Source organism: Capronia coronata (genome assembly GCF_000585585.1).
Source record: "Capronia coronata CBS 617.96 chromosome Unknown acBCG-supercont1.8, whole genome shotgun sequence".
Lineage (NCBI taxonomy): Eukaryota > Fungi > Ascomycota > Eurotiomycetes > Chaetothyriales > Herpotrichiellaceae > Capronia > Capronia coronata.
Window position 1 is genome coordinate 49,157 of NW_006912900.1, and position 27,862 is coordinate 77,018.

Below are 27,862 nucleotides of genomic sequence, written 5' to 3' on the forward strand. Positions count from 1 at the left end.
ATAGCGTTGAGACTTGTCAGGATCAAACTGAAACATGCGAGGCTGGCATGTGCAGCGGCGAGGCTGGGGGTCTTGGCGGTCGGCCGCACCCGTCTCTCCGTCCCCGACCTTCGTCTGACATAATATCTAAGTCATCAAAGCACGGAGAGCAGCTGTCAGACATGATCATTTTCAGCGGGCCGGACCTGGAACCAGCGGCTCGGAGAGCACTAAGCCCAATGCAGGAACGAGGCCAATCTTACTGCATTCGTTCCTATCGCCTGCCTACGATTCACAACTGACAACTCTCACTCACATCTCGAAGGGTGCATCAATCACCACCTTGATGCATCAATTGGCCTCGCAAACTCCAATGTGTTTGATCATAATATCATTACTTCTCTGGCAATGTACCCTGCAGCACGAAGAAACAAGCACAGCCATGTCGGCGGTCGCTCAGAATGGGCTTTGTTCTCACTTCCGCCATGGTCATGACCAACTAACAAAGCAATTGACGGGCTAATCTCTGTTCCCATCCACCTATTTGCGTCGATGCTGTTTGTGACAATGACTATGGATTTGACATCTAGGATACAATGCTTGCACCTTTTATCGTCAATCTACCTTCTGAAAGGTTTGTGGCAATAACCCGTCACAGTTATTTCTCCAGCACCAATGATGAAATCTGCAAATCAAGAACGGACTGGCATAGCCCAGAGACTTGATACCTCATACACCAGCTTTCGCTCGAAGGATGGCATACGATCTCCCCGAACACCTACATATATCCCTGACTCTCCCTCGTCAGGCTTACTCACGCCGTTTGATCACGCCAAATTTCTTGACAAGTCGGAGTTGAAACCCCTCAATAGTCCACCACCGCAGACCCCCGAGACATGGGTATGGACGTGCCATCTGTGTCACTCGCGATACCCTCTGGGAGTGACTCGTCGCTGTCTCGTTGATGGACATTACTATTGCTCTGGCGAAACCGACCGTCCAAGCCTGAGGAAACGAAAGAAGCCCAAGAGTTGTTCCAGTGAATTTGATTACCACTCATGGAAGGCTTACGGCGAATGGCGAAGGAAGGTGTTGCGAGCAATGGAAAATCCGAGAATCCTAAGAGGCTGCGACTATTGCGACTATCCGAGCCAATGCCTGTCGGGCCAGGCACATCCTATTGCAGGAATTGTGTCAATCCACGAATCCAAGTCCGATACCGCCTCGTCGACCGCAGTGGGAGTCAGAGACAGCAATAGTCCCAACTCTCCAAAGGACGCGGTTCTGAATGATATCTTGTCCAACCACAAACAAGGCACAGATGACTCAAAAGGATGTTCACGGAGAGCAAAGGAGGCAACTACGGTATCAATGAAACATAGAAAAGAAGTACAAGGAGTGTTGATTCCGTCTTTACAGGAGGAGATGGACAAGGAAGTAGCGAGATTACAAGAGATCGTGGGCATGCACGTCTGGAGCGACATGGGGGCTGTGGAATTGGAGAAAGAACCATGATATCTTCTGTAGATTAAACAGTCTCGCCTTCTCCCCCTATTTTCCTATGAGCCCGCCAACATATTCTGCAATAGCAAGCATCTTCTCTTCCGTGTACCTCCTGCCAACAATTTGCACACTGGCATAAGCCCCATCATATAGGTCGGCATCATAGTCGTCAAAGGTTTTCTTGTCGAGGTCGTTTATCGGCGTAAACCCGTCGATATATCTGTCCTTGGACTTGTCTGCAGTGGTCACCGGGACCACGACGCTGGTGTAATCCAATCCGTTGACAACCGAGGTGTACCCATAGTAATTGTACTTTTCTGGTCTGGCGGCTGGATATGGAGACACTGCCATGATGATGCCATCTACTGCACGACCAGTTCCTGTCTCTTGAGCAGTACTATTCCAGTAGTCTAGATACTCTTTTTGAAACCTCCTTTTGGCAATGTTGTTTGCGGAGATTTGGGAGGCCTTGTACTCTTCTATGGGTTTGTCGCCATAGCTCAACTTGATTTGCGTGGAAAGCGGCTCTCCTGACAAGGCAAAGGCATCGTGGACGTCTTTTCCACCGTCGTAGATCCAAGTCTTCCCCACGATATCCACAAGTCTCTGGTGAGCAGGTGGTTTCCATTCAATGACCTTGTGCCCGGCATTGCCTAAAGCTTCGACAACAGTGGCAATCGCACGTTGGATTGGCGGCTGTGGCATAACCACGCCATCAGAGTTCAAGACACCGAAGGCAAGCTGTCCCCTGGATGACGCCGATTTGACAATCTCGCGTACTGCTTGTTCCTCAGCATCACGCCATGGCATATCCACCACCAATGGATCGTGCAGCCAGGGCTCCTGTGAAAGAAGCGTCTGTGTGAGCAACCGTACAGCTCTGGCAGAGGTAGCAAGGGGGCCGACGACGGACAAGACACTGTTCTGGCCGTCCATGCTATTGGCCATTCCTTCGTAAGGCAGTCTTCCGGAAGTTGGTCGGATGCCAAACAACCCATTGAAAGCCGCCGGAATTCGGATCGAGCCGCCAATGTCGGTACCATATCCTCCAGGAGAACCTCTCAAACTGATCAGGGCTCCCTCGCCGCCAGAACTGCCACCCGAGCACAGATAACGGTTTTTCGGGTTCCAGGTGTAGCCGATGATATTGTTGACCGTCTCACCACTCATCAGAGTGTGGGGGACGCTGGTCTTGCAGTACAGGACTGCTCCGAGGTTCCTCAGTTCTCGCACCATTTCACTCTCGAACTTCCCACGTCGCGGGTCCTCGCGAATGCCTTCAAAAGTCCCGATCCAGCCAACATAGCCCATGGTCGTTTCCACGCCTTTCACGTGGAACTGGTCCTTCAACGAGACGGGAACGCCGTGAAGAGGGCCAATGGTCTTCTTGTGTTGAGCATAGAACTCGTCTAGTGCTTTGGCTGAAGCAATGGCGGCATCGAAGAAAACCTCATGGAGGCAGTTGACCAGTTGATGGGCTAATGCAGCTCGATGACAGAATGCTTTTGTCACGTCCACCGCAGTCCATGATCCAGCAGCGACCTTTTCGGCAATTCCCACTGCGTCCGTCTCTGTGATCTCAATCTCTGGCTTGGTGAGGAACTGCTGGATATATGGGCCAGTGACATCCTTCTGCTCTTCAGGGGAGGGGATATTGCTGAGACGCCATTCCGTTGGAATCGAGTTGAGGATAGCGTCACGCTTCGCCTTTGCGCGGCTCTTCCAGTCGGCGACCATGTTGTAAGATGCACCAGATTTTCTTCAGATACAGGTTTCCCAGAATATGAATGAGTGTGAGAGAAGTAGAGTGGCCATCTCTCCTCGATAATGGCCCGAGGGTTGTAATCGGTCTTGTTCCCCTCGGCATTGAGGCGTGTTGGCGGGGTGTGTGTAGTCGCACATCTCCTCACGATGATAAGTCTTTGACACCTCTCGTCCTCCTGCCTTTTTCGGTACTCTGTAGAGATAGCATATCAATCATCAATCGTCTCTCATCTGGCGCACGTTGAGATTGATCCGCTTATTGGTCATCCATCCCCTCCAATCCCGGTATTTGCCTCCACTGGGGATGTCGGGCCAATCTCTCAGCCATGCGGGACACGTATCTGGCACGATTTTCGGAACCGCGTGCCAGGCGTATCTCGACTTCCCCGACATCAGAATAGCGTCTCCGGATCGTAGCCTCAGCGAGGCCTGCTGGCTACCGTCGTCATTCCCAGCGATGAAAACGCCATCACAACCAATACTGATACTAATAAGGCTTTGGTCGCATTCTTCGCTGACGTCCCGATGCACGCTGAGAGTGTCGCCAGGCCTGTAAAGATTTACAATAGCGGCCTGAGCATTGATGTCCGGAAAGAGCTTTTTTAGCAGGGTTGCTATATCTGAGGGAAAGGCTGGAGGGGCTTCCTCGGGATAGACTTTGTTGGTCCAGTCGTACTGGCCGCCGAGTGTTAACCAGCGTAGTTTGCCCTCGAGCATCTGAGCATAATCGATCGGTGTGTGAACCGTAGGATCTTTCGGCTGAAGACTGGAGTGTCGTTCCCCACTGAAGAAGGACATGTTTGACTCGTCTTGATCCCCATCTTTGTCGCTCCTTGTAGGATAGGGAATGTCATAATGGAGATGGAGATTGGTCCGGTGTAGAGGAGTGGCAAGATCACGATGTAGCAGTTTGTCTAACAACGATAGTTGAAGGCGAGGACTTAGCAGACGCGGAAAGACATAAAGACCTACAAGGGTTAGAGGCACCATATCGGCAGCGCTGACGGTGAGAGCATACCAGGCAATTCTTTTATTTCGAAGGGAGGTAAGGATGTCCAGTCGATCGGTGGTATCTCAGGTTCTTGCGCTCTGTTGAGAGAAGAAGTAAAGTCCTGCTCCAGATCTTCTATTGCAACCTTTGGGGCCGTCCATTCGGGCAGGACGGTGACCCTGCGCTCATCTGGCTCCCAAGTATCAATTAATCCTGGCACAGAATCCAAGGAGTCAGCCGGACACTTTCGCCAGGCCTTGAAAAGATTTCTCAAAGAGTCAGGCGGTCTCGCGTGGGTATCATGCATCTCAGAACGCTCCTATGAGTGATTGTTTTCCGCTACCACGATCGGCTTTTCTGGTGATGAGAAAAGGAGTGTTAGATAATGTTCATCCAAATCCGATATAAAATATTATTTTGACCTGCAAATCCTGTCCAGCCGCATCAACAAAGTTATCAAATGCGATCCTGTGTCTTCTGAGGGCATTGAACGTGGACCAATCTGTATCAGACCACAAGCCATTTGATCGATATATCTGGATCATCGTGGATTTGCTCGAATATAGATCCTTGCATCAATAGTAAATACGCTGCCAGTGCGACCTCATCGGCTAGACGTCGGTTCAAATGACGGCATGGCATCTGACCAGAATCATGTGGCAGGACTTCGAAGCCTCGTTGAACTCGCTGTCTCCCTTCCGGCATCCGACCTTTCTGGAGGTATTTAGTATCTCTTATGAACTACCTATGAACCCATGAATATTCTCATGTCGGCATGTTAATTCGAGGCACCACCACTGTCCTTGGCAACATTGCCAACGCCTGCGGAAGCTCGCGCGAGACATGGCAGCGACTCACGACGAATACCACCGAATAAACCCTCGAGCCAGTGTAAGCAACTTGACGCTGCGTGAGAATCAGGCTGCTCATTCTCGCTCTAGTTACGCCATTCCTCCTACATTGATCCCTCTACCGGTGCAAAATTGAACAAGACCTTTACTCTACACGGTTTCGACGCAGGCTGCGATGGTCAAGGTGATGTTGATGTCGGCGAGCGGTCGCCTCTTCTTCTGGGACGAGGACGGACTCGCGAGATTGATGGTCGACCGTCGGCGAGCCGCAGACTCAGGATGAAGAGTAAGGAATACGCGGACCGGGTGCGACTGTTTGTGGTCTCGGACACTGGCAAAGGCATCTTCAAATGCGCGGTGGCATACCTCCTAGGCAGTCTGGCGACTTTTGTGCCTCCTTTAAGTCAGTTGTTTGGTCGGCAAAATTCTAAGCACATGGTCGCCACTATCACTGTCTATTTTCATCCGGCTAGGTCACTTGGGAGTATGCTCGATGCGCTCATCCTCGCCGCAACAGCTTTCCTCTACATCGCAATGATCTCGCTTTCGAGCATGAGCGTGACGGTCTTCTTTGCGGACACTGTCCATTTGATTGCACTTGGACATGCCATTGTTCTGATTGTCTTCCTCGGCGGCGGCCTCGGTCTTGTGGGCTGGGTCAAGCTGAGGAAGAACGATCCATTGGTCAACATAGCATGCTCCCTCACCTCATTGGGTACCATCACTGTCCTTACTAAAGAAGGAGCAGTTCAAGCGGGCGACTATTCTTTGGCCTCGATTTCGCAGATTCTCAAGATGATTGTTGCAGGTGTGATAGCTACGATGCTTGTGTCGATCCTGATATTTCCGATTTCCGCCAGAAAGAGGTTGAGGAAAGGTCTTCTGGACGTCACCGACTCTCTCTCCGACATGCTAGCATTGATCACGAGCAGCTTTTTGTCCGGGGACGAGTCGGAGTTGGAGGACAGTACGTTGTCCAAAATTAGCGATCGCCACAAGAAGCTGTCCTCCTCGATTACTCAAAGCCTGAAGGAAGCAAAATATGAGCACTACCTTTTGGGCACCGAAAGGCAAGCGTTCGTCGAAGTCAGACTGGCACAATGCATTGAACGAATCTCGCAGAGCATTGGTGGTCTTCGAAGCGCGGCTGCCATGCAGTTCGTCGTTACTAACGAACCCCCTTTTGGCTCTTCCTCGCGCTCCAATGCTCTGGCGACGTCCGCTCCTCTTTGGGCGAGCTTGATGGGAAACAAAAAGGGCAGTATTGATGAGGGGGAACGAGATTTGCTGAGCTACTTCAACCCGCCGTCGCCAAATGAGACACCCACCAACGGTAGATTGGAGTCGTCCCAACATGAACCGCCCTTCAGAACCCCTACGCAGATTTTCGAACTGTTCATTGAGAACCTGGGCCCTTCCATGAGGTCTCTTGCCTTCACGCTCAAAGAGATTCTGGACCACTTTCCCTTCGACGCGTCTCGAGATTTCGCTGTCGCAACGACTCCAAAATTCAAGTTCAGCCTCGAGCGCGCCTTAGAGTTGTACAAGGAATCTCGCAGACAAGCGCTGGCGGTTGTGTATAGCCAGAAAGACATGGATCGTTCACGGCCACTACCTGTTCAGGCTGATTGGGAGGACGCAGCAGCTTGCTGTGGTCATTTTTCATTCTCACTGGTAGAGGTGGCTGAATCAATCAAGGAATACTTGGTTATTCTGGATGAACTACAGCTTGAAGTTGATGAGAATCCTCGCGGCAGGACATGGAATTGGTTGAAATTCTGGCGATCGTCCGAAGAACGTACGGAGCTTGATAGTTTCGATCCTGAGTTTGCGGAAATCTTGAAACGGACAGATCAACTTGGCCTTCAATTCATCGACCGTCCTCTGGAAATCTCCAACAATCACAGTTCGCCCGTGGGACTGGAACAAAATCAGTTCAAACAAAGGCTCTTTCGTAGGGTCTACCACGCCGCATCCTTCCTCAGGCGCGACGACATCAAGTTTGCCATCAAGGTCGGGATTGGTGCTATGTTGTACGCCCTGCCTAGTTTCCTTCCATCCACTCGGCCAATTTACTCCCATTGGAGGGGGGAATGGGGTCTTTTATCCTATATGCTTGTATGCAGCATGACTATCGGCGCATCGAACACCACGGGATATTCCCGCGTGCTTGGGACGTGTTTGGGAGCAGGACTCGCTTGCCTCGCTTGGGAGGTATCAAGCAAAAATCCATTTGTGCTGGCCTTTTTCGGGTTCTGCATGGCGTACTGGACGGCATACATCATAATTGGGCAAGGCAAGGGTCCCAAGGGCCGTTTCATCATGCTGACATACAATCTTGTTGCCCTCTATGCTTACAGCCTTGCTAGCCTGGATGATGATGACGGGGGCGATGAAGAAGACTCGGGAAGAAACCCGCTGATCCTCACCATTGCCTGGCATCGTGTTGTGGCAGTAACATCCGGTTGCATCTGGGGCTTGATTATCACGCGCGTCATTTGGCCGATTTCCGCACGGCAGAAATTAAAAGATGGTCTTTCACTTCTATGGCTGAGGATGGGAATGATCTGGAAGAGAGATCCGTTGGCAACCTTGACCGACGGCGTCCACCCAGACCGGTACATGAATCTCAAGGAAGAATTCTACTTGCAGAGGTTTCTGGCCAAACTCCAAGGCCTAGTCGTGGCCTCCAAGAGTGAATTTGACTTCAGGAGACCGTTTCCCCATGCCGCCTATGCTCGGATCCTCAAACTCACGGAGCAATTACTGGGAGCATTTCATGCCATGAACGAGGTAATCCTCAAAGATCTCCATGCGTCGCCAGGAGAAGAAGCTTTACTCAAGGCTACGGTCGCCGAACGGGCGCAGCTTTGCGGCCGCATCAGTCATTTGTTCAGCGTGCTTGCCAGTTCAATGAAGCTCGAGTATTCAATTCCAAGCGATGCTCTGCCCAGCATCGAACACACCAGGGACAGACTGCTGGCCAAAATCTTCGCCTATCGGGCAAGTGATGCACAGCAACAGAAGACAACCGATGAAGACTACAGTCTATTGTACACGTATGCTCTGGTCACGGGCCAATTGAACCTTGGAATTCAAGCTGTACTGAAGGAAGTGGAGGGTCTTTTCGGTGTACTCGACGAGGAAGCACTTCGCCTTGAGTTTTGAGTGGTCGCCAGCGGATAACAAATAGTCCTATCCAGTAGCACTGTAAATATAGTATCATTCTGTCCATTGTTTTTGAAGTCTGACGCGTTCCATTTGTCGAGTGCATTCCGCTGCCAGTTATACAACGGACACATATCTGCCTGAGATAGTACCTGAGTTGTCGGCATACTTGTGACTTAACTCTGTAGTACCTAGTAGTACCTAGTAGTGGTAGGTAAGGTCAGCGTTGGGTTAACGAAGGATCTTTAGTAGGTAGGATAAGGTGGATTCAAGGACTCCGCATGTTCGTAACCATGCGCCTCCAAGCCCCCACGTCGAACCAAACGCGTCACTGGTCGGGCGCCAACTGCATCCACAGTCTTCAAGAAATGGTGCAGCCTGCGGTGTCAGGCTGTCGCGTCCGCTTCGTGGCTGTGTCCCTCGACGGCTCAATTCAACACGGCGTATAGAAGGCCATGAAATTGCCAGTTGATGGATTTCGTTATCTACAGAGTCGAGGTTCGAGGTAGATGTAGCAAGTAACACACTCCTTGTGATCAACCCGCAAACCATCACGGTGAGATTTGCTTTGCGTGAAGCAAAATGCTTGATGAGAACCTTCCCAGTACGCAGCCCTCCATGCCCGGATCACATTGACTTGCTGATGATTTAGCCTTCCTCATCAAACCCTCGAAAGACAAACCCAGGCAGGCGTCGACCCTTCTTTTCTCTCAACACGGAGCCGAGTTCGAACCGGCTTACACCCTCAGACATCTCGACCCGGAACAGCATGCGTCCAGGAACCGATATGCGGCGGCCCTTTATGATGCATTCACTCCTGATGTCCTTTACGCCGAGGTGCTGCTGATCCCAGAATGGACACAGCCTGCTCCTCTATCGGAACAAGCAAAACTGAACGGAGCGATCCCACCTCCACCAGAGCCCATCCTTCCGACCGAATTTACGATTCAGCTGTATAACCCGGACCAGCAGGTAACAGTGAGACACAAGGCGGCAAGTTGGAACACGGCAGCATCGTGGCGGTTCGAGTTGCCTCAGCAGACATTTCGGACACCGTCAAGTTCCGCGCTTGATCGAGGACAGCACGACCCTGCCGCCTCCGAACTCACTCCTAAGATCGGCTTTAAGTGGAAGAAAGACAGCAAATTCTCGAAGGATCTGGCATGTTTCCTGTCGGGCAAGAGTACAGCCGTGGAAGGTAGCAAGGCGAAGAATAAAGAGCCGGACATCACTGTTTCAATATTCAAGGGTCTCAGAGAAATCACGTTATACGAGCCTAACCTGCAGCGAATGGATATTGAGGATCTCAAGGGATTCGAGGTGGTGCTTTTGCTGGGCGCCATGGTCATTCGTGATGTGTACTTTGGTTCACTCAGAGAAACATTCAACATTCCTTCTGCAGCAAAGAAATCGAACCCAACTAGCCCAATTCTATCGGATGTTTCTTCGACTCCAGATAGTTTTCCTCTTCCAATCTCACCAAACAAGGTGAACTACCAGCAAGCTGGTCGCGATCCCCGCGTACCCCCTACCGACCCTCGAACGCAGTGGGAAATCGATGTCGAAACTGCGCGACTACGAAAACAAGCTGCCGACGAAGAACGAGCGAGACGCCGTCGGGCGGAGGAGGAAGAACGACTAACCAAACAGCTTCTGGAGCAGGAAGAGAAGGAGCAGCGTCAACGGCGGCAAGCTGAGATTGACCGAGAGACCCAACGTCTTCAGCAAATGTATGGCCAAGCAGGTACTTCCTCGCAACCGAATTTACCTCCCCGGGATTCTCATCAGCAGAGACACCATTCTGACTCAAGACAATCCGCATACGTTCAGTCTCAACAAAACCCACATTTCTCAACATTCCACACCAATGCCTGGAATGGGTATCCCGTCGGTGCACAAGCGAACGCACCTTATATGTCGGGTGCAGCGTCTCAGTCGAGCTTCCTCGGGTCTGTGTCCCCCACGGCACAACATAGTCTGAAACAGAAATCGAGCATATTCAGTTTTCGCCGCCGAAGTGACCATGATGCAAACAAATTGCAGCGGAAAAGAAGTGCCGTCTTCTGAATCTGCCGAGCTTCCTCTTTCGGCGACGTGGACTGCGCATGTGATCGGTCAACGGCCGGGGTTGATATCATGTCATCATCCAGACACACTCCCCAACTTCTCGTGCGGAGCATGTCATAGCTGTTCTCTCCTTCCAAATCCATCCTACAATCTTCGAAAAATGGCTTCCACCTTGGGAAAACGAATTGTCTTCACCGGTGGCTCTGGAAAGGCTGGACGGCATTGCATTCCATACTTGTTGGGCAAAGGACACCAAGTTCTCAATCTGGACTTGGTGGATTTCCCCAAGGACCATCTACCGGTCGGCAAGGATGTCTATACCATGAAATGTGACCTGACCGACGGCGCGCAGACCTTCAACGCCCTGTCCTCGCTCTTCTCCATGGAAGAGTATGCGCTGCCAAAACACCCAGGGCCCCCTGATGCTGTCGTCCATTTTGCAGCATATGCTCGAAACATGATCGTCCCTGACAGCGAGACATTTCGCGGCAATGTCATGAGTACCTATAATGTCGTCGAGTCGGCATGTAAACTGGGTGTTACGAAGATCATCATTGCAAGCAGCGAAACAACCTACGGTGTCTGCTTCAGTCAAGGGGATGATGAATACCATTCTTTCCCCCTTGATGAGGACACCTACGATCGAAATCCGATGGATACGTATGCGTGCAGCAAACTGACAGGTGAGCGCATTGGTCGCACCTTTGCCCGTCGGTTTGGCGTGGACATCTATGCATTGGTAATTGGGAATGTGATCGAGCCGCACGAATATGAAAGAGACTTTCCTCGACATGTTGGGAGCCCAGAGACAAGGAAGCGGAACGCGTGGAGTTATATTGACGCAAGAGACCTGGGGCAGATCTGCGATTTGTGTGTTGCGAAAGATGGACTCGGATTTCAGGTCTTCAATGCAACAAACGACACCATCACCACTTCTGTTCCTACGGAGGAGTTTCTGAAGAAAACATGTCCCCAAACCCCAATCACCCGAAGAATGGACGAATGGGAGGCGCCCCTGTCAAACAAGAAGATTCGCGAGGTGCTGGGGTATAAGGATGTCCACAACTGGCGTAAATACTACAATCACAACGAGTGAAGGTACCGTGGGCAGCGCAGTCAGGGCACGATCGGCAGCAACGGACCCGGGCAACTGTGGTGTGTCTGGGTGGTGGCGATAGTGATGTTGCCGCTGTTGAAGCATGACGGGCGGCCGCCCCGAGCCGAGTCCTTTGTGGAACTTGAACTTGCGGTTGCTGCCGGGGACGAGTAGAGTAGGGTGTCTGCTCGTTACTCAACGTGGTGTATCGGACGTCTTTTCATCCTGCAATACTAGAGAATATCTCCATTTCATGCATGAATAGTCCTATATATATCCTGAACATCGAATGTGAACTGGTGTACTGGAGAAAGCAATTAAAGTGATGAGGCTTAGAGGTGTGGCTGAACCCCAGCCACTCAAATTGCAGAACGCGACAGTTCGCAAACGAGTGCCAGCAAACCACACCGATAGCAGGTGTAGTTCTACATGCGCATCTACTATTTGTAGGGAACGTCTCCTGGTCATCTGATTCCAGTCAACCCTGAGCACTTTCCCGAAATCTATCACGCTGGGACACACAATGAACAACGACGGCCGCCGCAGCATCACGCGGAACGCACCTTGAGGCACGCATGTCCACTACGCACCGACCTCTCTGCGAACCTGTCAAATCGGCCCGCTCGTAGCATGGGCAAATCTAGCTCAGACCGGCGGCGAGCCGGCTCAGAAGCATCGTCCAAGTCCGAGCGGCGACGAACAAATCATCGCGACTCGTCAGATGGACGCGCCCTCACGGAAGCGATCCCCTCACCTCGCCATCGCGACAGTCTTGTTGATGCCGCAGAAGCTGTTCCTCCCTCCAGCGATGCGGTCCGTTCGGTGGGGTCGAGGAAGGCACGGTCCGAGCAAGGTAGTTTCGTGACCTCACTCACGGCTGAGCCAACGGAGATCTCTGAGGACTACCATACCGGCCCTCGAAGAGACGGCAAGAAGCAAGGCAGAGAGTTCGGTGAAGCGCGCAAGAGATTCCGCACGAGTAACAGAGAGTCTACATCTGAAGGGAGGCGGAGGAGCTTGAGCGATGAAGAGCCGGCGAATACATTTAGAAGAAACAGTGGACGGAGTCACCGCGACTCCCACAGGCACTGCAGGACAGGCGACAGCGACATTGTAGGCGATGTTAGGGCGAACATTGCCTCGCTCCCAGAGAATCAATTTCCAGGGGAATTTCCGGTCACTTACACCAAGCCATACCGCCCTCCTGGACTGGCTACGGAGTACTACGGTGACCAGGGAGAATCAGTGGCCTCCCAACCTGGCGTCCGTCCCAATCCACCGAGCATTGTCACCAACGCCGAACAGGCGCATCTGATAGAGCCGACTATTGACCCTCGGCCTCCACCTGAGCCAAGCAGTTTGGGAGTGCTTGGGGCAGCTGCCAGTTATTTCGAGACCGGCGCTGCTGAGTCAGTCACCGATCCTCCTTCAATCTCCTCAAGACCGTCTCAGACCCCGACCTCGAGGCCAGACAAGCCGAGTAGTTACAGCGGTCAGGGCCCCAGTCCAAGAACGAGTCCGAAGCCTGAAGGCAACGGATCAAGACTACAGGGCAACGGTCTGAACACCACAGGTTCGGGCGCTCCGGCGACGATGTCTGCCGCCGGAGCTGCTCTGGCCTATTATTCAGCCTCGAATATGGAAACAATGGAAGGCCCCGCACAGCATACGCCAACACGACCGCCTACGATATCTGGTACTGGAACGGCTTCATTCTCTGCCCCTTCAGGTTTTATGGGTTCGTCGTCTCAGGAACATTCTAGTGCAGCGTTGTACGGCGCCGCGGCCGGCACCTATATGGGAACCCATTTTCACAGCGCTGACTGGCATAACCAGCAAACTTCAGCCGTACGGCCTCCCGGTACTCTCGGCGGTCTGCCTATCTCTTCTGCCGCACCAATGCAGCAAATTCACCGCCACAGACGTCGGGGTCCACTTGGCAAGCTTGTAGACTGGTTTCGAGATCCTGAGGCTGTGGCGGAATTCGAACAATACACAGAAGCCATTGGCGTCTGCAAATATTGCTTTGATCCCTGGACTTCACCAGCAGATGCCCCACGGAAACATCATTATCGCCGAGGGAGGCCTTCGTCTGGCGGTCGGTATGGAAGCTTGACGCGGGTGGACAAGACTGCCAGATATTCTTCCGATGAAGAGCGACGGAATCGTTCTGGCCCAAAGAAGGTAGTCGTGGGAGGTTTGGCAGGCTACGGCGCGGCTAAATTGGGGGAAGCTATACTCAAAACGAATCATGACTTTGACGATACCTATTCAATCAAGTCAGGAAAGCCGGTCCCTGAAAGCCAACATGGCTTTCAACATCGCGATAGGGCTACTGACCGCAAAGTAAGGCAGTACTCGTCGTCGGAAGATGTCCGATCGCAGAAGCATGAGAGTCGTCGGAAAAAGGACATGCGCCACGCTCGTGTTGGCCAGCAGAGTTCTCGTCGACGCGATTCAAGCTCTTCCGCATCCTCTTCATCTTCACGTCGTGCTGCAATGAAAACCGGCATTGGTGCTGCTGCACTGGCCGTAGGGGCAGCGGCATTGGACAAGAAACTGCGAGATCAGCGCAAAAACAAAACACGCTCATCCTCTCCGCAAAAGAAGTACTTTTCGAAAAGAGTCTCTCCGATGCATTCTTATGTAGATCTGTCAGCCTCGACCAACGAAGGCGGCGCCTTCACGGGCTTTTTTGCAAGCCCGTCAGCCAACAAACGGGCGGGCAAGAAGCCGAAGGGCCTTTTCAATTTCGCTAACTCGTCAAGTTCCTCGTCGGATGCCGACCTTGCCTACGGAGAAGGGACTGTTCGTCGGAAGGATTCAAAGGGACGACGAGAACGGAATCGAACGGAGCATGACAGGCGCAACTCCACTAAGAGCCTGATGCAACTCGTTGCTGAAGGTAATGCTCTTGCCGAAGAGAGCGATCGAAGAACAGGTAAAGGTAGGGAGATCCATGAAATTGACGACAGTATAGGGCGACGCAGTACTAGAACCAATCACTACGCTTCAAAACATCATGATGAGGGCCAGACTGCTGCACAGGAAGACGGCTGGTACGATCTAGAAGACGACGACAACTCATCCTCCTCCTCCAGCGTAGATATGACGCTGGCTTATGGAGAAGCCCCAAGCGTAGGGACCAGACAATCCCCTGGCCCCAAGTCTCGGCATTACCAAGGAGGAAGTGCCTCAGAAATCATGCCAGCAATTGCCGTCGCCGCTGGTGCTGCAGCCATCGGAGACCCTGCACAACCAACTCAGGTCATTCCACGGCGAAGGAAACCCAGGAGTCTACCACATATGCAAGACCTGGAACCGCGACCAATTTCCGACCCGATCTCACAGATGTCATCAGATGAATCCAAACGCAGGATCATATCTCCTAACGACGGCTCTCCTCAATATACTCGAATAGCTGCACCAGCAGTTCCTTTGCAGCAACCACAACCCATCACACCACTTGCCCCATCAATCTATCATGAGAGGTTCAGTTTCGCTGGGCAGGACGAAGGTCCCTTCACTTCGCGAGAGCACGACGATTCGAGAACGCGCATAAGGGAAACAGAGGCTCCGAGCTCTGATAAAGGGTCGCGTAGCTCCACGCGCCCAAGACGAGATTCGAGTCCGGCCAAGTTCCCACCACGTGATGCGAAACATTCTGTGAGTGCTTTTGCAGACGAGCAGCCTCCAACTGGAAGCTCTACCGGATCTAAAAGCAACAAGGACCCACGGCGTGCAGAAAACCGACGCAAATCAGCCGATGCAGCGATTCTGGTGGCCGCGGGTGTCCTGGCAGGAGAGTCAGGCTTGCAAATGAGCAATTCCAACAACACGCAGTCACACGTAGCCGGTGGGGGTTCGTCTGACCCCGCTGACGAGCGTATGGCTGAGATCGAGCGCGAGCTGCAGCGGCTCTACGAAGAGCAACGGCTAATGCAGGAGGGAGATGGCAAGCAAACGACTAAAAGCAAGGGGGTCGACTTTGCAGTACCTTTACTGGTTGGTAAAGATGAGGGACGTGGTCCAAATCAAGCCACAACGAATATTCGCCGAAAGTCAAGCCTGAAGAAAACCAAGGACACGGAACCGTCCCCAAAGGCTGAATCGCAACAAGAGCGAATCGCACGGATGGCGGCTCAGCGGGTGAAATCAACGCCTTCGCCGGTGTACGAGGATTATGGGACATTCTTCGTCCCAAAGGAGCTGCAAGAACATCTCAAAGACAACAACAACAGGTCCGAACATAGGGATGATATCGGTGCAAATGTGGTCGAGATCGTTCCGGGTGCGACAAAATCAAATCGACAACATCCTTTCGACCCATTTACATATCGTCCCTTTGGATTGGAGATAGACGACGACCCCACGTTGCATCCTTGGCCTGTGCCCATGTTAGGTTTGGTTGAACCAACACCACCAGGCAGTCAAACACAGAGCATTCAGGGGGATATCAGTCCTCACATTACTGCAATCCGGGATGAAGAACATGTCGATATAGTGGAACCACTGGAGAAGGAACACAGCACGGACTTCATGTCATCTTCTGGCCGTGGGAATCCCGATCTGGACGAAGGTGATTCAGCAAAGGATGAGACATGGGACACTAAGCCACAGTGGTCGCAGGAGAACGATGACGGCGAATTTCGGGCGTCAGGCGCAGCTGAACCGGATGGAGATGAATCACATCGTCCGAAAGACCAGCAATATCGGCCCGGTATTAGTCGTGTGTGGACATTGGACGAAAAGGAGGCACAAAAGCTCGAGAGCGAGCTCCCTGTCGTTGATGATATGCCTCAAGTTAGCCGCGCCTGGACAATCGATGAGAGCGGTGCCGAAGAAATTGAGCATGAAATGTCAGGTGGTCTAGGGGACAATCAGGCTGCAGAAGAGGTTCTGCCTCGCGTCATGGAGGCGATGCCCCAGAGCCCTCAGTCACCCAGCTCGCAGTGGACATCTAGTGGGTCTGAGAATGTCGGCCAACTACCACCTAGAGGATCTGAACAAACCAAAGCCATCTACGAAAGTCCTTTCACTGAGACCGTTGGTGATCTTGGAGTTACCGTCTCCGATCATGGTCAGACTGGCTCCGTAACGGCGCCAATGCAGACCACATCAGATCGTGCAGACAAAGTCACTCACGAGAAGATGAAGTCGCGCGATCCAGGTGCAGATGACGGATTTGTCTCCGCCGAGGAGTCTCCAGTCAGGTCTGTCTCAAATGTCAACAACGACGAGCCTTTTTTAGTCAATCGCCCCGAAATGCCACCACCAACGGTCACAGGTTCACCAACGGGTCCTGATGGTGTCTCGGGGCACTCTTCCCCAACAGAGTCATCATCACGGCCGCCCGTTACTGGAGTATTTGTTTCTGGTGAACCGCAATTTAATACTCCATGGACGGAGAGGGACGAGCATACGCCTCGAGAAGAGACCCAGGAAGCCCAAAATGATGCCGACACGTCTATGCTACCGTCACCGTATATACCACTGTCTGTTTCTCCACGGCGCCTATCCGCCATCAGAACCACCGATGACCCTTCCAGTCCGATAGTCACGAGCTCTCCAACAGCCGTCCCTTTGCAATTCCGGCGGCCACCACTTTCGCCGACCCACACGCGTGTCTCCATGATCTCGCCAATGACTTCTCCTACTTCTCCCCTGACAACACCGCGCACCCGTCAAGGACGCCCGAAATCCACAGAATTTCGTTCAAGTAAAGAGTTTCGGCCGCTTTATCTTGTCGAAAGATCGAACTATGCTAAGACCATGGCGACACCAGAGACAGCGGAGGAATATCCATCTCTGCCTTCGAGCAAGACAAGCTCTGCGCACCCATCAATGGAGGATCTCCGAGCTGAATCACACGCTCAACAACAGCTAGAGTATTTTACCCCTTCACGCATCAACCATGACATGTTCCGTGGTAGGCGCCACAGTTACTCTCACGGATATGACAGCGAAAGAAGGCGTGAATCGCCGGACTACTTGGATTCTCGGTCGGCCACTCCTGTCCCTGGCGAACTGCAACGAGCTCGCGACAGCGAGCAGAAGCCGAAACCCAAGTACGAATTTCACTCACCGAGTGAATTGTTGCGGGATCCAACCTTGCTCCGAAATGGACCTGCAGTGGAAGAGGAGCCTGGCCTTGAAAGTCCACTTCGGAGTGTCGTCAGCACAGACGCCGAACAGGATTATGTGAGCGCGCGGAGCCGAAGTTTGTCCACAACTAGATCACAAAGTATGAGCAGAGGTCGAAAAGCTGTCTCGCGGTCAGAATCGGTATCTGATTCCTGGACAAATGCTCTGTCCAGCACAATAACTGCTGCTGTAGGAGCCGTGACTGGCATTGCCGCGCATGCACTAGGGGCGAGTGCACCTGGAGACAACGAAGGTGGGAGTCTGGAAACTCCCACCGCTGAGCAGGGCAATGATGAGCTCGATTCGTCTGCGACTGGGAATGATATCAATAAAGCTATTGTCCCAGAAGTCGCAAGCGGGACCCAGCTAAACCAACCGGAATCCGTCCTCTCTCATAATAGCGTTGACGTGCCGCCCAAGGCTGAAAATGCGGCGCATTCACAGACGGACGAGGAAATGGAACTCAAGGGCGCAGCAGGTGTTGCTTATGCTGGTACGGAACTGGTTGCCTCAGCAGAGACAAGCATCCCCGATACTGTTGATGTCAAGGAGCCTGGCCCCAACATCGACACGCAAATGACGAAGCCGTCCAAGGAAAGCCCAGAAGGGACCCCCGAAACAAGTTCCGACAGCCAGGATCCTGCATCACTAGATGATGCGACAAACACCAATTTTGAGGATCCTGCACCAGCCTTGGTGTTCAAATCAAAGAAATCAAAGAAAGACAAGAAGAAGAAACGCAATGTATTGATGCGTGACGAAGAAGTGGCTGACACCCCACAGGGCAGCCTTCAACCCGAGTCTACCCCTGCAGAAAGCATAAATGATCATGTCTATCCGACAGCCAGTGTCCCTTCGACCCCTGAAACAGATGTCCTCGAGGCTGCTCTACCAGGACAGGGTTTTCCACCAACTGAAAAGCAGCTGACCTCTAGGATATCTATCGACGAAAGTAATCTGCCTTCTCTCAAGGAACCTTTCTTGCCAGATACCTCTACAACCGAGCCTCTTCCGACCGTGTCCGTTGTATCTGATCCTGCTCCTTCCGACGCTACACCAGGTCCAGAGCTTGGGCACGAAGATAGCCCGAAGGACGTTCCAACACAGTCAAATTCCAACCAGTCTGACGAACCGTTGTCAACCACGCTACATGAGAGCCAGGCTGCCAGTCGAACGGTCGTCGGAGGCCTGAGGACGTCTACCCTAGATGGCAATGGCGTGCTCGCACAGGGCCATATGCCAAGCTCGGACTTGCATCCTCTTGAACATGCCTTTGAAGCAGCCGTTCACGCTCGAGGTCTTAGAGACGGATCGAGCCTCGAAACAGCATATCAAGCTTTCAAACCAGACGTTGTAGATGATTTCGATGTTAGTGGTATCCCACTAACGACAATCCTGGAGGAAGGCGAGCCGCCGATTCCTGCTGCCAGCCTCGTACAGGAAACCATACCCGAACGCAAAATGTCAAAAAAGGAGAGACGGAAGGGAAAGAAGTTAGCCAAAAGACTGCAGATTGACGATGATTACCAGGAGCAGGCATCTCCATATTCTGATTCCGCAGAGAAAACAGATACGCCCGAGCTCAATGAAGCCTCGAAAAGGTCTTCCTCCAGTGACCAGAACAGGGCCGCTGAATTTGCGGAACCGCCGAATCCGTTCGGTGACGATTTCAAACTATCGCACGCTGCCGACGCCGAAGTGAGCACAGCTATACCATCTGAAGCTGCCAAACCAATGTCTCCAGAGACACAGCCTACAGCAACACTGCCCACCCGAGCCGAAGAAGAAATGCCCGCGACTGACGAATGGCCAACTGACACTGCGGCAAATAAGAAGGCCAAAAAAGACAAGAAGAAGAAGAAAAGACAGTCAATAAGCTGGGACATCTCCGAGCCCGTTGTCGGCAGAGATGCTATGTCTGCAACCGAGGAGATTGTGCCTCAAAGCACGAGTGCAGCCACTTCCGACACAAGGAGCGCCCCTCTGAGTGCGACTGGAGCCATTGACCAGCAAATGCCTAATGCGCAAGAAGTGGTAGACCAAAGTAGTGGGGATCACGTCACCCAGTCACAAGAAGTACCCTCTCCTGCCGCTGAAGCCATCGAGGCTACAGCGGCCGCAGACGAGTTGGCCCCCAATTATGAGATTGGAGAGGACCAGAGAGATGCATTGAGTACACCGGAAGGCTTTGTTGCCACAATGGCCGTGAACGAGAAATCGAGAGAGGAAGAAATCAAGCGTGCCGTAAGAAGCGATGATACAATCGGTGAAACCATCGCCATCCCAGGGACTGATCGTCTGGTTGGAAGCTTGGGTCAATCTACCACCGCCGAAGCGGCGGCGCTCGACGGTCAAGATGACAGAGCCAAAGGCGTGTTCGTCCGCTCAGGCGACACAGAAATACTCGAAGATGAAATCGCATCTCAATCTGAGCATGATCAACATGACCCCACGAGGGTAGAGGTCGAACGTCAGCCGGAGCTCGCCCAAGATGTTACGACCGGAGATACCGGACAGGAGGCCCCCAAAATAGCGGTTGGTCCTTCCTCTGCGCCAGAGGATGTGTTCATACCGGTTGGTCAGAGTTCCGCGGTCGGTTATAGTCCGGACGGGTCCGCAGATACAACGGTGCGCGCAGAAGAAGTGGCCGAAGTTTCGAAGTCTCATTCTGGCCTAGGGCAGGAAGTTGCAGCAGAGGACGATGAGTTCTCGCTCTCGAAGCCTACGAAGAAGTCTAAGAAGGACAAGAAGAGGAGGAAAATGATTACTTTTGATGAATTCGAAGCTCATTCAACCCCGGAGCGGAATGGCGACGCCAGAACTCAGGAAATTCCAGCTCCTCCTACTACCCTAGATGACTCGAAGACTGATGAAACTGAAGCCACCACAAGTTCTACCAGCGCAGTTACCAGAGGGCCTTCTGACGAACAAGAAAAGCACGAGGTCGAGGACTTCTCTTTCATCATCACTTCGAAAAAGAGCAAGAAGGATAAGAAGAAAAAGAAGCGCTTCCTCTTCGATGAGCTTGAGATGAACTCGGAGGAGGCATTCGTTGGTCCCGCCGAAGTGCCTTCCACGGCGCAGGATGAGGCTTCGGGCAACGTGCTGCCCGACCTGCCTCCAAGCGCAACCAGCCCACCCGCAGCATCTTCAACAAGCAAGCTTGAGAGGCCTAGGATTCCAAATGAAGATGGCGAATCACCTGAAGCAACGTCACTAATGGCAAGGGACAGCCCCGCAACGTCTCCGGCCGCTCAATACTTGATCCCAGGACCTACTGGCGAAATAGATGTACCAATCATTTCCGGGACTGAGGTGGCCAGCACCCTTGACGATGAAGGAATGCATGAAGGAGTCAGTCCAGCACGGGATCAAACTCCCGGTTCGCCTTCGACCATGGCGTGTCCTCGCTCGGTGACGGGTGAGAACGGATCGGATCCTGAGCCTGCCCTCGCGGGAAGTTCCACTGTTGAGCACTCAACAGATGAGCCTCCTACGACTGCGCCCGGTGGAGCTCCCTCTGGCACGGTGACTGCGCTTGCCGTTGATCCTCCTGTCGCAATGCCTCCAACGGCCCTGTCACCTGCCGTCGATGCCCCTGCGGCTGAGTCCACCAATTATGCTACAATCCGGGAAGAAGGCGATTCAGCTCTGCCAGAAGGCTTCGACAGAGCTCCTGAAGAAGACTGGGGCTTTTCAACCAAGAAAAGCAAGAAAGACAAGAAGAAGAAACGTCAGTCTAAAGTGGACTATGAAGATACTGACTTCAAAGTCACGGAGCCTCATCATGGGGAATTCAAGTCCGACGCAAAACCTGCTTTCGTAAAGAGCACCGCTTTCGATGCTACTAGAGATGCAGGGGTCAACTTGGCCATTGATGACGAATCTCATAATGTTGCCGAGGAAGAATGGAACGCCGCCCCAAAGTCAAGAAAGGACAAAAAGAAAAAGCGTCAGTCGGAGTTGCAGACCATCTCTTATGAGCCTGTTGGACAACCGGAGTCAACCGAGCAAGCCACATTGGAGGACACCGTTCCTACCAAAGATGAAAAAGACCACATGCAAGGCGATGACGCCCCAGTCCTGGAATGGGTAGACTGGCCGTCTGAAGAAATAAAGGGTCATAATTCGGAGATTTTAGACGCTGAAAAGGATCCTGGCCACCTCTTGGCTATGGGCGCAGCTGAAGAAGAATCCCAAGACATTCAAATCGCCGCTTCGGAACCATCCGAGAATCAAAAGGTTGAAGATGCGCCTCCTTTGCACGAAGTCATCAATTTTGCAAGCGAAGGACATTCGAACCAAGAAGATAATTCCATCCGAGAACTTGGAGCCGAGCAGTTGGACGAGCTCGAAGACAAGGCCGACACAGATTTCGTTGACGTTCCCCACGACCTTACTGAGGGCCAGAACGTGGTTCAGGATACAAATCTTTGGGACCAGCAACGCCCATCTGTCCACAATCACACGGTGCAGAATCTTGCCCAGGAACCACAAATATGGAAGCGAGAGCGAGACTTTCCTCCGGAAATTGAAGCGACTGAAAGCCGAGAAGACTCTGGCACCGCGACGTTCCCGCACATTAGCTCGCCATCAGCGCCAGCGACCGACAAGCCTTTTGTGGGAAGTCGTGCCGAGGAAGACCTACCTATTTCAGGCGTGGTCGATGCGAATGCAGACGATCAAACTTGGGGCTTCACTATCAAGCAATCGAAGAAAGCCAAAAAGAAAAGGCGACAAGCGACTTTTGATTACAGCTTTGACCAATCGGCCACCGGGGCTCAGACAGAGGGAGAGAGTCGTGAGCTGCAGCCAAATGGGGAGCCTGAGCAAGGTACAGACATCGTGGCAAATTCGGAAGGTGAACGCGGTCTCCCTGCCGCTATGCAAGAAACCCCACTGGAATCAGTCGCCGAAGAAGAATGGGCGTTCTCTAAAAGGTCCAAGAAAGAAAGGAAGAAAAAGAAGCGTCAGTCCGCAATCGATGAGGTCTCACCTGAGCCAACTGTCCAGCTTTTGCCTGCGGAGCTGCCGCTCGGGCGGGAGACAAGTGGACATAGGCAAGGAGAAGATACAGTCCATGGCGATTTTAGCGTTGGCGAAGCAGAAGCAGATACACCATCTGAGGCCCTAGCTGAGACCACGACTCCCTCAGGAGTTGTTGAAACCTGGGACAAAGGCGAAGACAGTGCAAATTATGATCCTAACGAGGGTGGGACAAATCCAGCGAAGTCAGACCAACAAGATTATGGACAATCCTTGCCTGGCCTTGATGACGCGCATGGGCAGCAGCAGGAGACTGCTCCAACCACACTCGTTCCAGACCTTGAGACCCGGCACATCGACGAGGTGACCATGTCTGAGGGCGGTACACCTGCCATGATACCTGTTTCACTTGATAGCGGCGATGCAGTATCAATAATGTTCAAAGCTGATCGTCCCGAGGAGTCGCAATCAACCCCAAGAAACGCCGATCCTGCAACTTTGCAGCAGATGCCACGAAACAGCGAAGACAAACAGCCTGTCACAGAATTAGAGAGCACGCAGCAACCGGACTCAAGGCTGGAACAGGCGCCAGTGGCAAAGATTCAAGATCCCCAGCCTCCAGCTACAGACGAGACCGTCCAGCAGTTGAAGGGAAAGGAGGCCGAACTGCCTCCTGCTGTTGAAAACAAAGCTGAGTCGGTAGAAGAAATGATTCCACCTGCCAAGATATTGGAAGAGGACGATAGGGACAAATCTGAGGCTACAGTGCCCAAGCAAGCCGATCTGCAATCCAATCAGTCAACCCAACTCGAGGTCTGGCCGGAAGATGAATGGTCAATGCAAACTAAAAAGTCCAAGAAAAAGTCCAGGAAGAACAAATCCTTGCTCGCTCTGGAGAGTGGAGGGTATGCAACTCCAGCGGCCGATAACTCAATGTTCAAACCCGATTCTGCAAGGGCCGTAGAGGCCACCGAGGAGGAAATAGCCACGCCTGCCAATGACGGTGAAGGGTATTTTGCGCCAATCACCAAGAAAAAGTCGAAAAGAGACAAGAAGAAAATCCTAGCTTTAACGAGCGCTGCAATCGGTGCTGGTTGGCTTGACGAAGCTTCCACAGATAAGGGGCTTCCGGAGGAAATCAAAGGGGCCGTGGTGGCGCCGAACTTGCCTGCTCGAGAGGACTTCCACCCTTCAACCGAAATCCTGGAACGTCGAGCAAGCACGCCTGCCCAGTACGAAGAAGATACTGGCACGAACGACACGAACACGGGTAAGAATGTCATTCCGAATGCCGGCAACAGTGAGGCAATAGGTGCAGCAGCGCCCACAGGTACATTTGGGGCCACTGATCCACCAGATATTACAATGTCTTCAGAGCAAGCGGCAGATAACGCCCTGGAAAATGATGCCACAGCTCGTAAAGAAGTTTCCAATGTCCTCGGGTCAGCAGAGCCTGACAATCACTCCACATTCGAAGACCAGCCGACAGAATACTTCGCCCAACAGACAGGAGATATTGCATCAGAAGCTGTCATGGCTGATCTCCAGGGCATTGAAGACCAAGAAGATAATAGCGAAACCCAGCATGGCCCTACTCCGAATGAGTCCGAAGTTCCCAAGCGGATAACGAGCAAAAGGGACAAGAAGAAAAAGAAAGCTCGGAGGATAATCGAGTTCAACGGCAGTGAAATACCATCACCTGCTCCTGTCACTTCGGAGCCAGCAGAGATACAAACAGATGTTTTGGAAAGGAGTGTGCCTGACGACCCCAGACCCACCTCAGTTGACCAGCCACGTCAAGAGGTCGATGATCTGTCCGACGTGAGTGCAAGTACACGCGAGAGACGCAAAAGGCGACGGTCTCCTCCAGTCTGGTCGGGCGAGGAACCCGAAGACCTGCCAAATCGGCGTTCCCACACACCACCTTATGACCATGACATTATAAGTACCGCGTTGGAGGTGGCAGCGGGCCTTGGTTTCGGTGCTGACGAGAAGGAGCCTGCAAAAGCGATCTCCCAGTCAGAGCCTTCGCCTACTCGACAACAGACTGCTGAATGGACATTTGCTAATCTTGGAGCGGTCGCCGATCTGTCACACACGGACGCGAACCGTGATAGTGGCGTCCAGTTCGAATCGCCTCTCCTTCCCATGGATCAATTCCAGCAGATAATGGACAGTGGCTTTATCCCAACTCCTGCAGACCACCATTTGCCAGGAGCTGTTTCGATGGAAATGGAGCGCGCTGTCAAGGAGCCACTGCGTCCCCCACGTCCTATGTCACCCACAAGCTCAACCGAAGATGTCTCGAAGACTCTTCCAGGTCGGAGATCCGATGACATGACCACATTTGAGACGCCGAGAAGGAAACCATCACCGGTGGAGTCTACATCAAAGGACCGGTCATCGGCTTTGTTTGCACCTTCACCCGCGATGTCGACAACATATACCATGATGGAAAGATCAAGAAGTCCCCAGTTGCCCCCAACCCCTCTGCGGCGGAGTCCGAGCATCCATGGGAATCATCATAGCCGTGAAGAATTGAAGCAGAAGACCAGAACCCTCCATGACTCTCAGAGCAACGATGAGTTGGCATCGAACTTGATCGACCGCGCTGCCAAAGCTGAGGTCAACCGCTCCGCGTTCGAGTTGGCCGGTGAAGGAGAAGGACCAGACGGAACCCCGTCACCTGCGAGGAAGCCTCTAAACACTATTCGCGAGGATACGGTTGAAGCAACGCTGTCTGCAAACGGGCCGCTGCCATATCCCAGCTTGCCAACGTCATCCGAGTCCCAATTTCAACACGGCGAGGACAGCAGGCGCGAGAGGGGCCTGGTTGCAGCCGCAGGGGCCGCCAGCCTTGCTGCGGTCGCGGCTCCGACGGCCTCACGTGATCTGGCCGGGGCTAATTCGCTTGGCAGAAGCAAGTCCCGAACCTCGTCACTCCGCAACCTGCGCGGCGTCTCCATCTCACCGTATGACCCGGCCAGTGTCGCGTCCAACTCACCTCAAGCCCTCGTCGATGAGGGAGGCTTGGGAAAGACTGCCACTCGCGAGAGGGATATGGCAGACATTTACGTGAGTCCATCAGTCTAACACTGACTTGATCTCGTCCTTTGCAATGCTAACTCCACCGTTCAGGATGGCTACGGCTCATATCCCGGCAGCCCAAAGTCGCCGACGCGACCTCCAAGTGTGCGACGGCGACAAAGCATGCAACAGATCAAGGATCTAGAGACCAAGTTGGAGCAACTTGCTAGCGAGAACCGGGCACTGGCCGAAGCCAAAATGGCGGCAGAACAACACCTGGAGTTGGCGAATTTCGAACGTAACAGGTCCGAGAGCTCTGTAGAAGCTCTACGAAGTACGGCGGCGCAACTTCAGGAGCGCGATGCGGAGATTGCGCGTCTCAGGGAAGAGGTTGCAGCTTTGATGTCCACGCATGAAGCATTGAAGAAAGAACACGAGCAAAGCTTGTTCAGGTTACAGCAGGAGTGTGATGAAGCACAATCGCACTGGCAAGAGACCACTCAGGAGTTGGAGACGCTTCGAATGCGTCATATGGAGCTCTCAAGCGGCATGGAATCCATTGTGAGACACGAGATCGATACGGCTCTCGCAGACAAAAACGCCGAGATCCAGACACTCCATCAAGAGCTGGAAACGGCAAGGGACAAGATTCGAGAACTGCAGTCCCGGATACTGCAAAACGGTGCAGACGATGTGGTTGTCTTGCGCGATGAGGACTACTTTGATGCGGCTTGCCAGAAGTTGTGCCAGCAAGTGCAAGGCTGGGTTTTGCGCTTCTCCAAATTCAACGACTTGAAACGATGCCGAAGCACGAATGAGGTGCGGGATGAGAAAATTGTTGATCGGTTTGACAACTCGATCCTGGACGGCTCCGATGTGGATGTCTATCTGGCCGATCGGGTCAAGCGACGTGATGTGTTCATGTCGGTGGTGATGACCATGATCTGGGAGTATGTCTTCACCCGGTATCTGTTCGGGATGGATCGAGAGCAGCGACAGAAGTTGAAGCAGCTGGAAAAGAATCTGGCCGAAGTTGGGCCCGCAAGTGCTGTACACCAGTGGCGGGCTTTGACGCTCACACTTCTTTCCAAGCGTGAAAGCTTCCAGGCACAGCGCGAAAGTGATACGGAAGCGGTGGCGTTGGAGATATTCAACACGTTGTCGAGGTTTTTGCCCCCGCCACAGAACCTGGAGGAACAGCTTCTCGCTTCGCTACGCTCGGTCATGCACACTGCTGTGGAGCTGTCCATCGAGATGCGCACGCAGCGAGCGGAATACATCATGCTGCCTCCGCTGCAACCCGAGTATGATACCAATGGCGATCTTGCACGGAAAGTGTATTTCAACGCCAGTCTGATGAATGAAAGAAGTGGGGAGACGACGAGCAACGAGGAGTTGGAACGCAATCAGGCCGTGGTGCGGATGGTTCTCTTCCCTCTTGTCGTCAAAAAGGGCGACGATAGCGGTCGAGGGGAGGACGAGATTGTTGTATGTCCGGCGCAAGTGTTGGTCGCTCGTCCGGACAAAAGCAAAAAAGTCCGGGGCTCATCCCGACTCGCCAGTGGTGGGAGCCAGACTGACCCGATGGCCGTGGATGGTCGAAGTCTTCGAGCAGTGAGCACTCACAGCTTGGGTGCGATGAGTGGCATTGATGGCACCGACAACCTGATTTAGCGATCGCAGCATAAATGGTCTGGATGCCACGGAGAGCACTACTGGTCACTCTTGATCAGGGTGCCATTGCATTTGGAGCGGGTGTCGGAGCACCAGGATTTTTGCCATGTTTTGGGATGTTTATGGAACGCAGTAATGAAGATACGAATTCCCTTGGCCTTGTTAGATTAGATGCATAATATAAGATTGTTCCTAGAGAATTGCGTACCTTAATATAAGGGAACACGGTGCAGTATGTTGTTCAAGTTTGCATGGTGACGGTCCACGGTGCGAGGCGTGGGAAATGATAGAATATGAGAAATGGCCATGTTGCACGTTGACCGGATCCGTGGCCTAAAGGAGCCCCACGTCATCGACTGCGCTGGGCACCTCCGCTGTACTCTAACGTAGTAACATGTCCATACTGCCACTTGTGACTTGCGTCCATCACTGGCACTTTTTGCGTTCAACTTATATCAAACTTGAAGAAGGGTCTCAACCACTGCCTGCAAGACTCGCCTACTAATACTATGGTAATGTTGATGTACTACTACTAAGGTCCAGAGGTGCTACCTTCCCACTGCACGGGTGACTGCCTACGAAGACTCCAGCAAACACACCTTATCTCTGCTG

At 52.7% G+C, this 27,862-nt stretch overlaps 7 protein-coding genes across 7 annotated transcripts; 5 read left to right on the forward strand and 2 right to left on the reverse strand.

Moving 5' to 3' along the window:
• Positions 1–657: 657 nt before the first annotated feature.
• On the forward strand, positions 658–1,488 carry A1O1_08272 (uncharacterized protein; the record flags this gene model as incomplete). Its single annotated transcript, XM_007729134.1, has 1 exon — positions 658–1,488. A coding segment is annotated over one exon (831 nt), but the record flags the coding sequence as incomplete, so codon positions are not given.
• A 42-nt stretch (positions 1,489–1,530) lies between these two features.
• On the reverse strand, positions 1,531–3,219 carry A1O1_08273 (uncharacterized protein; the record flags this gene model as incomplete). Its single annotated transcript, XM_007729135.1, has 1 exon — positions 1,531–3,219. One exon carries the CDS (start codon positions 3,217–3,219, stop codon positions 1,531–1,533), a length of 1,689 nt encoding a protein of 562 aa, XP_007727325.1.
• Positions 3,220–3,462: 243 nt separating this feature from the next.
• A1O1_08274 (uncharacterized protein) lies at positions 3,463–4,544 on the reverse strand (the record flags this gene model as incomplete). Its single annotated transcript, XM_007729136.1, has 2 exons — positions 3,463–4,214; positions 4,265–4,544. The coding sequence occupies 2 exons, from the start codon at positions 4,542–4,544 to the stop codon at positions 3,463–3,465; spliced, it is 1,032 nt and encodes a 343-aa protein (XP_007727326.1).
• Positions 4,545–5,367: 823 nt separating this feature from the next.
• A1O1_08275 (uncharacterized protein) lies at positions 5,368–8,256 on the forward strand (the record flags this gene model as incomplete). The annotated part of the gene is made up of 1 exon (XM_007729137.1): positions 5,368–8,256. One exon carries the CDS (start codon positions 5,368–5,370, stop codon positions 8,254–8,256), a length of 2,889 nt encoding a protein of 962 aa, XP_007727327.1.
• A 582-nt stretch (positions 8,257–8,838) lies between these two features.
• On the forward strand, positions 8,839–10,323 carry A1O1_08276 (uncharacterized protein; the record flags this gene model as incomplete). The annotated part of the gene is made up of 2 exons (XM_007729138.1): positions 8,839–8,860; positions 8,909–10,323. The coding sequence occupies 2 exons, from the start codon at positions 8,839–8,841 to the stop codon at positions 10,321–10,323; spliced, it is 1,437 nt and encodes a 478-aa protein (XP_007727328.1).
• A 160-nt stretch (positions 10,324–10,483) lies between these two features.
• Positions 10,484–11,419, forward strand: A1O1_08277 (UDP-glucose 4-epimerase; the record flags this gene model as incomplete). Its single annotated transcript, XM_007729139.1, has 1 exon — positions 10,484–11,419. The coding sequence occupies one exon, from the start codon at positions 10,484–10,486 to the stop codon at positions 11,417–11,419; it is 936 nt and encodes a 311-aa protein (XP_007727329.1).
• A 630-nt stretch (positions 11,420–12,049) lies between these two features.
• Positions 12,050–27,250, forward strand: A1O1_08278 (uncharacterized protein; the record flags this gene model as incomplete). Its single annotated transcript, XM_007729140.1, has 2 exons — positions 12,050–25,624; positions 25,688–27,250. 2 exons carry the CDS (start codon positions 12,050–12,052, stop codon positions 27,248–27,250), a joined length of 15,138 nt encoding a protein of 5,045 aa, XP_007727330.1.
• Between the last annotated feature and the right edge of the window lie 612 nt (positions 27,251–27,862).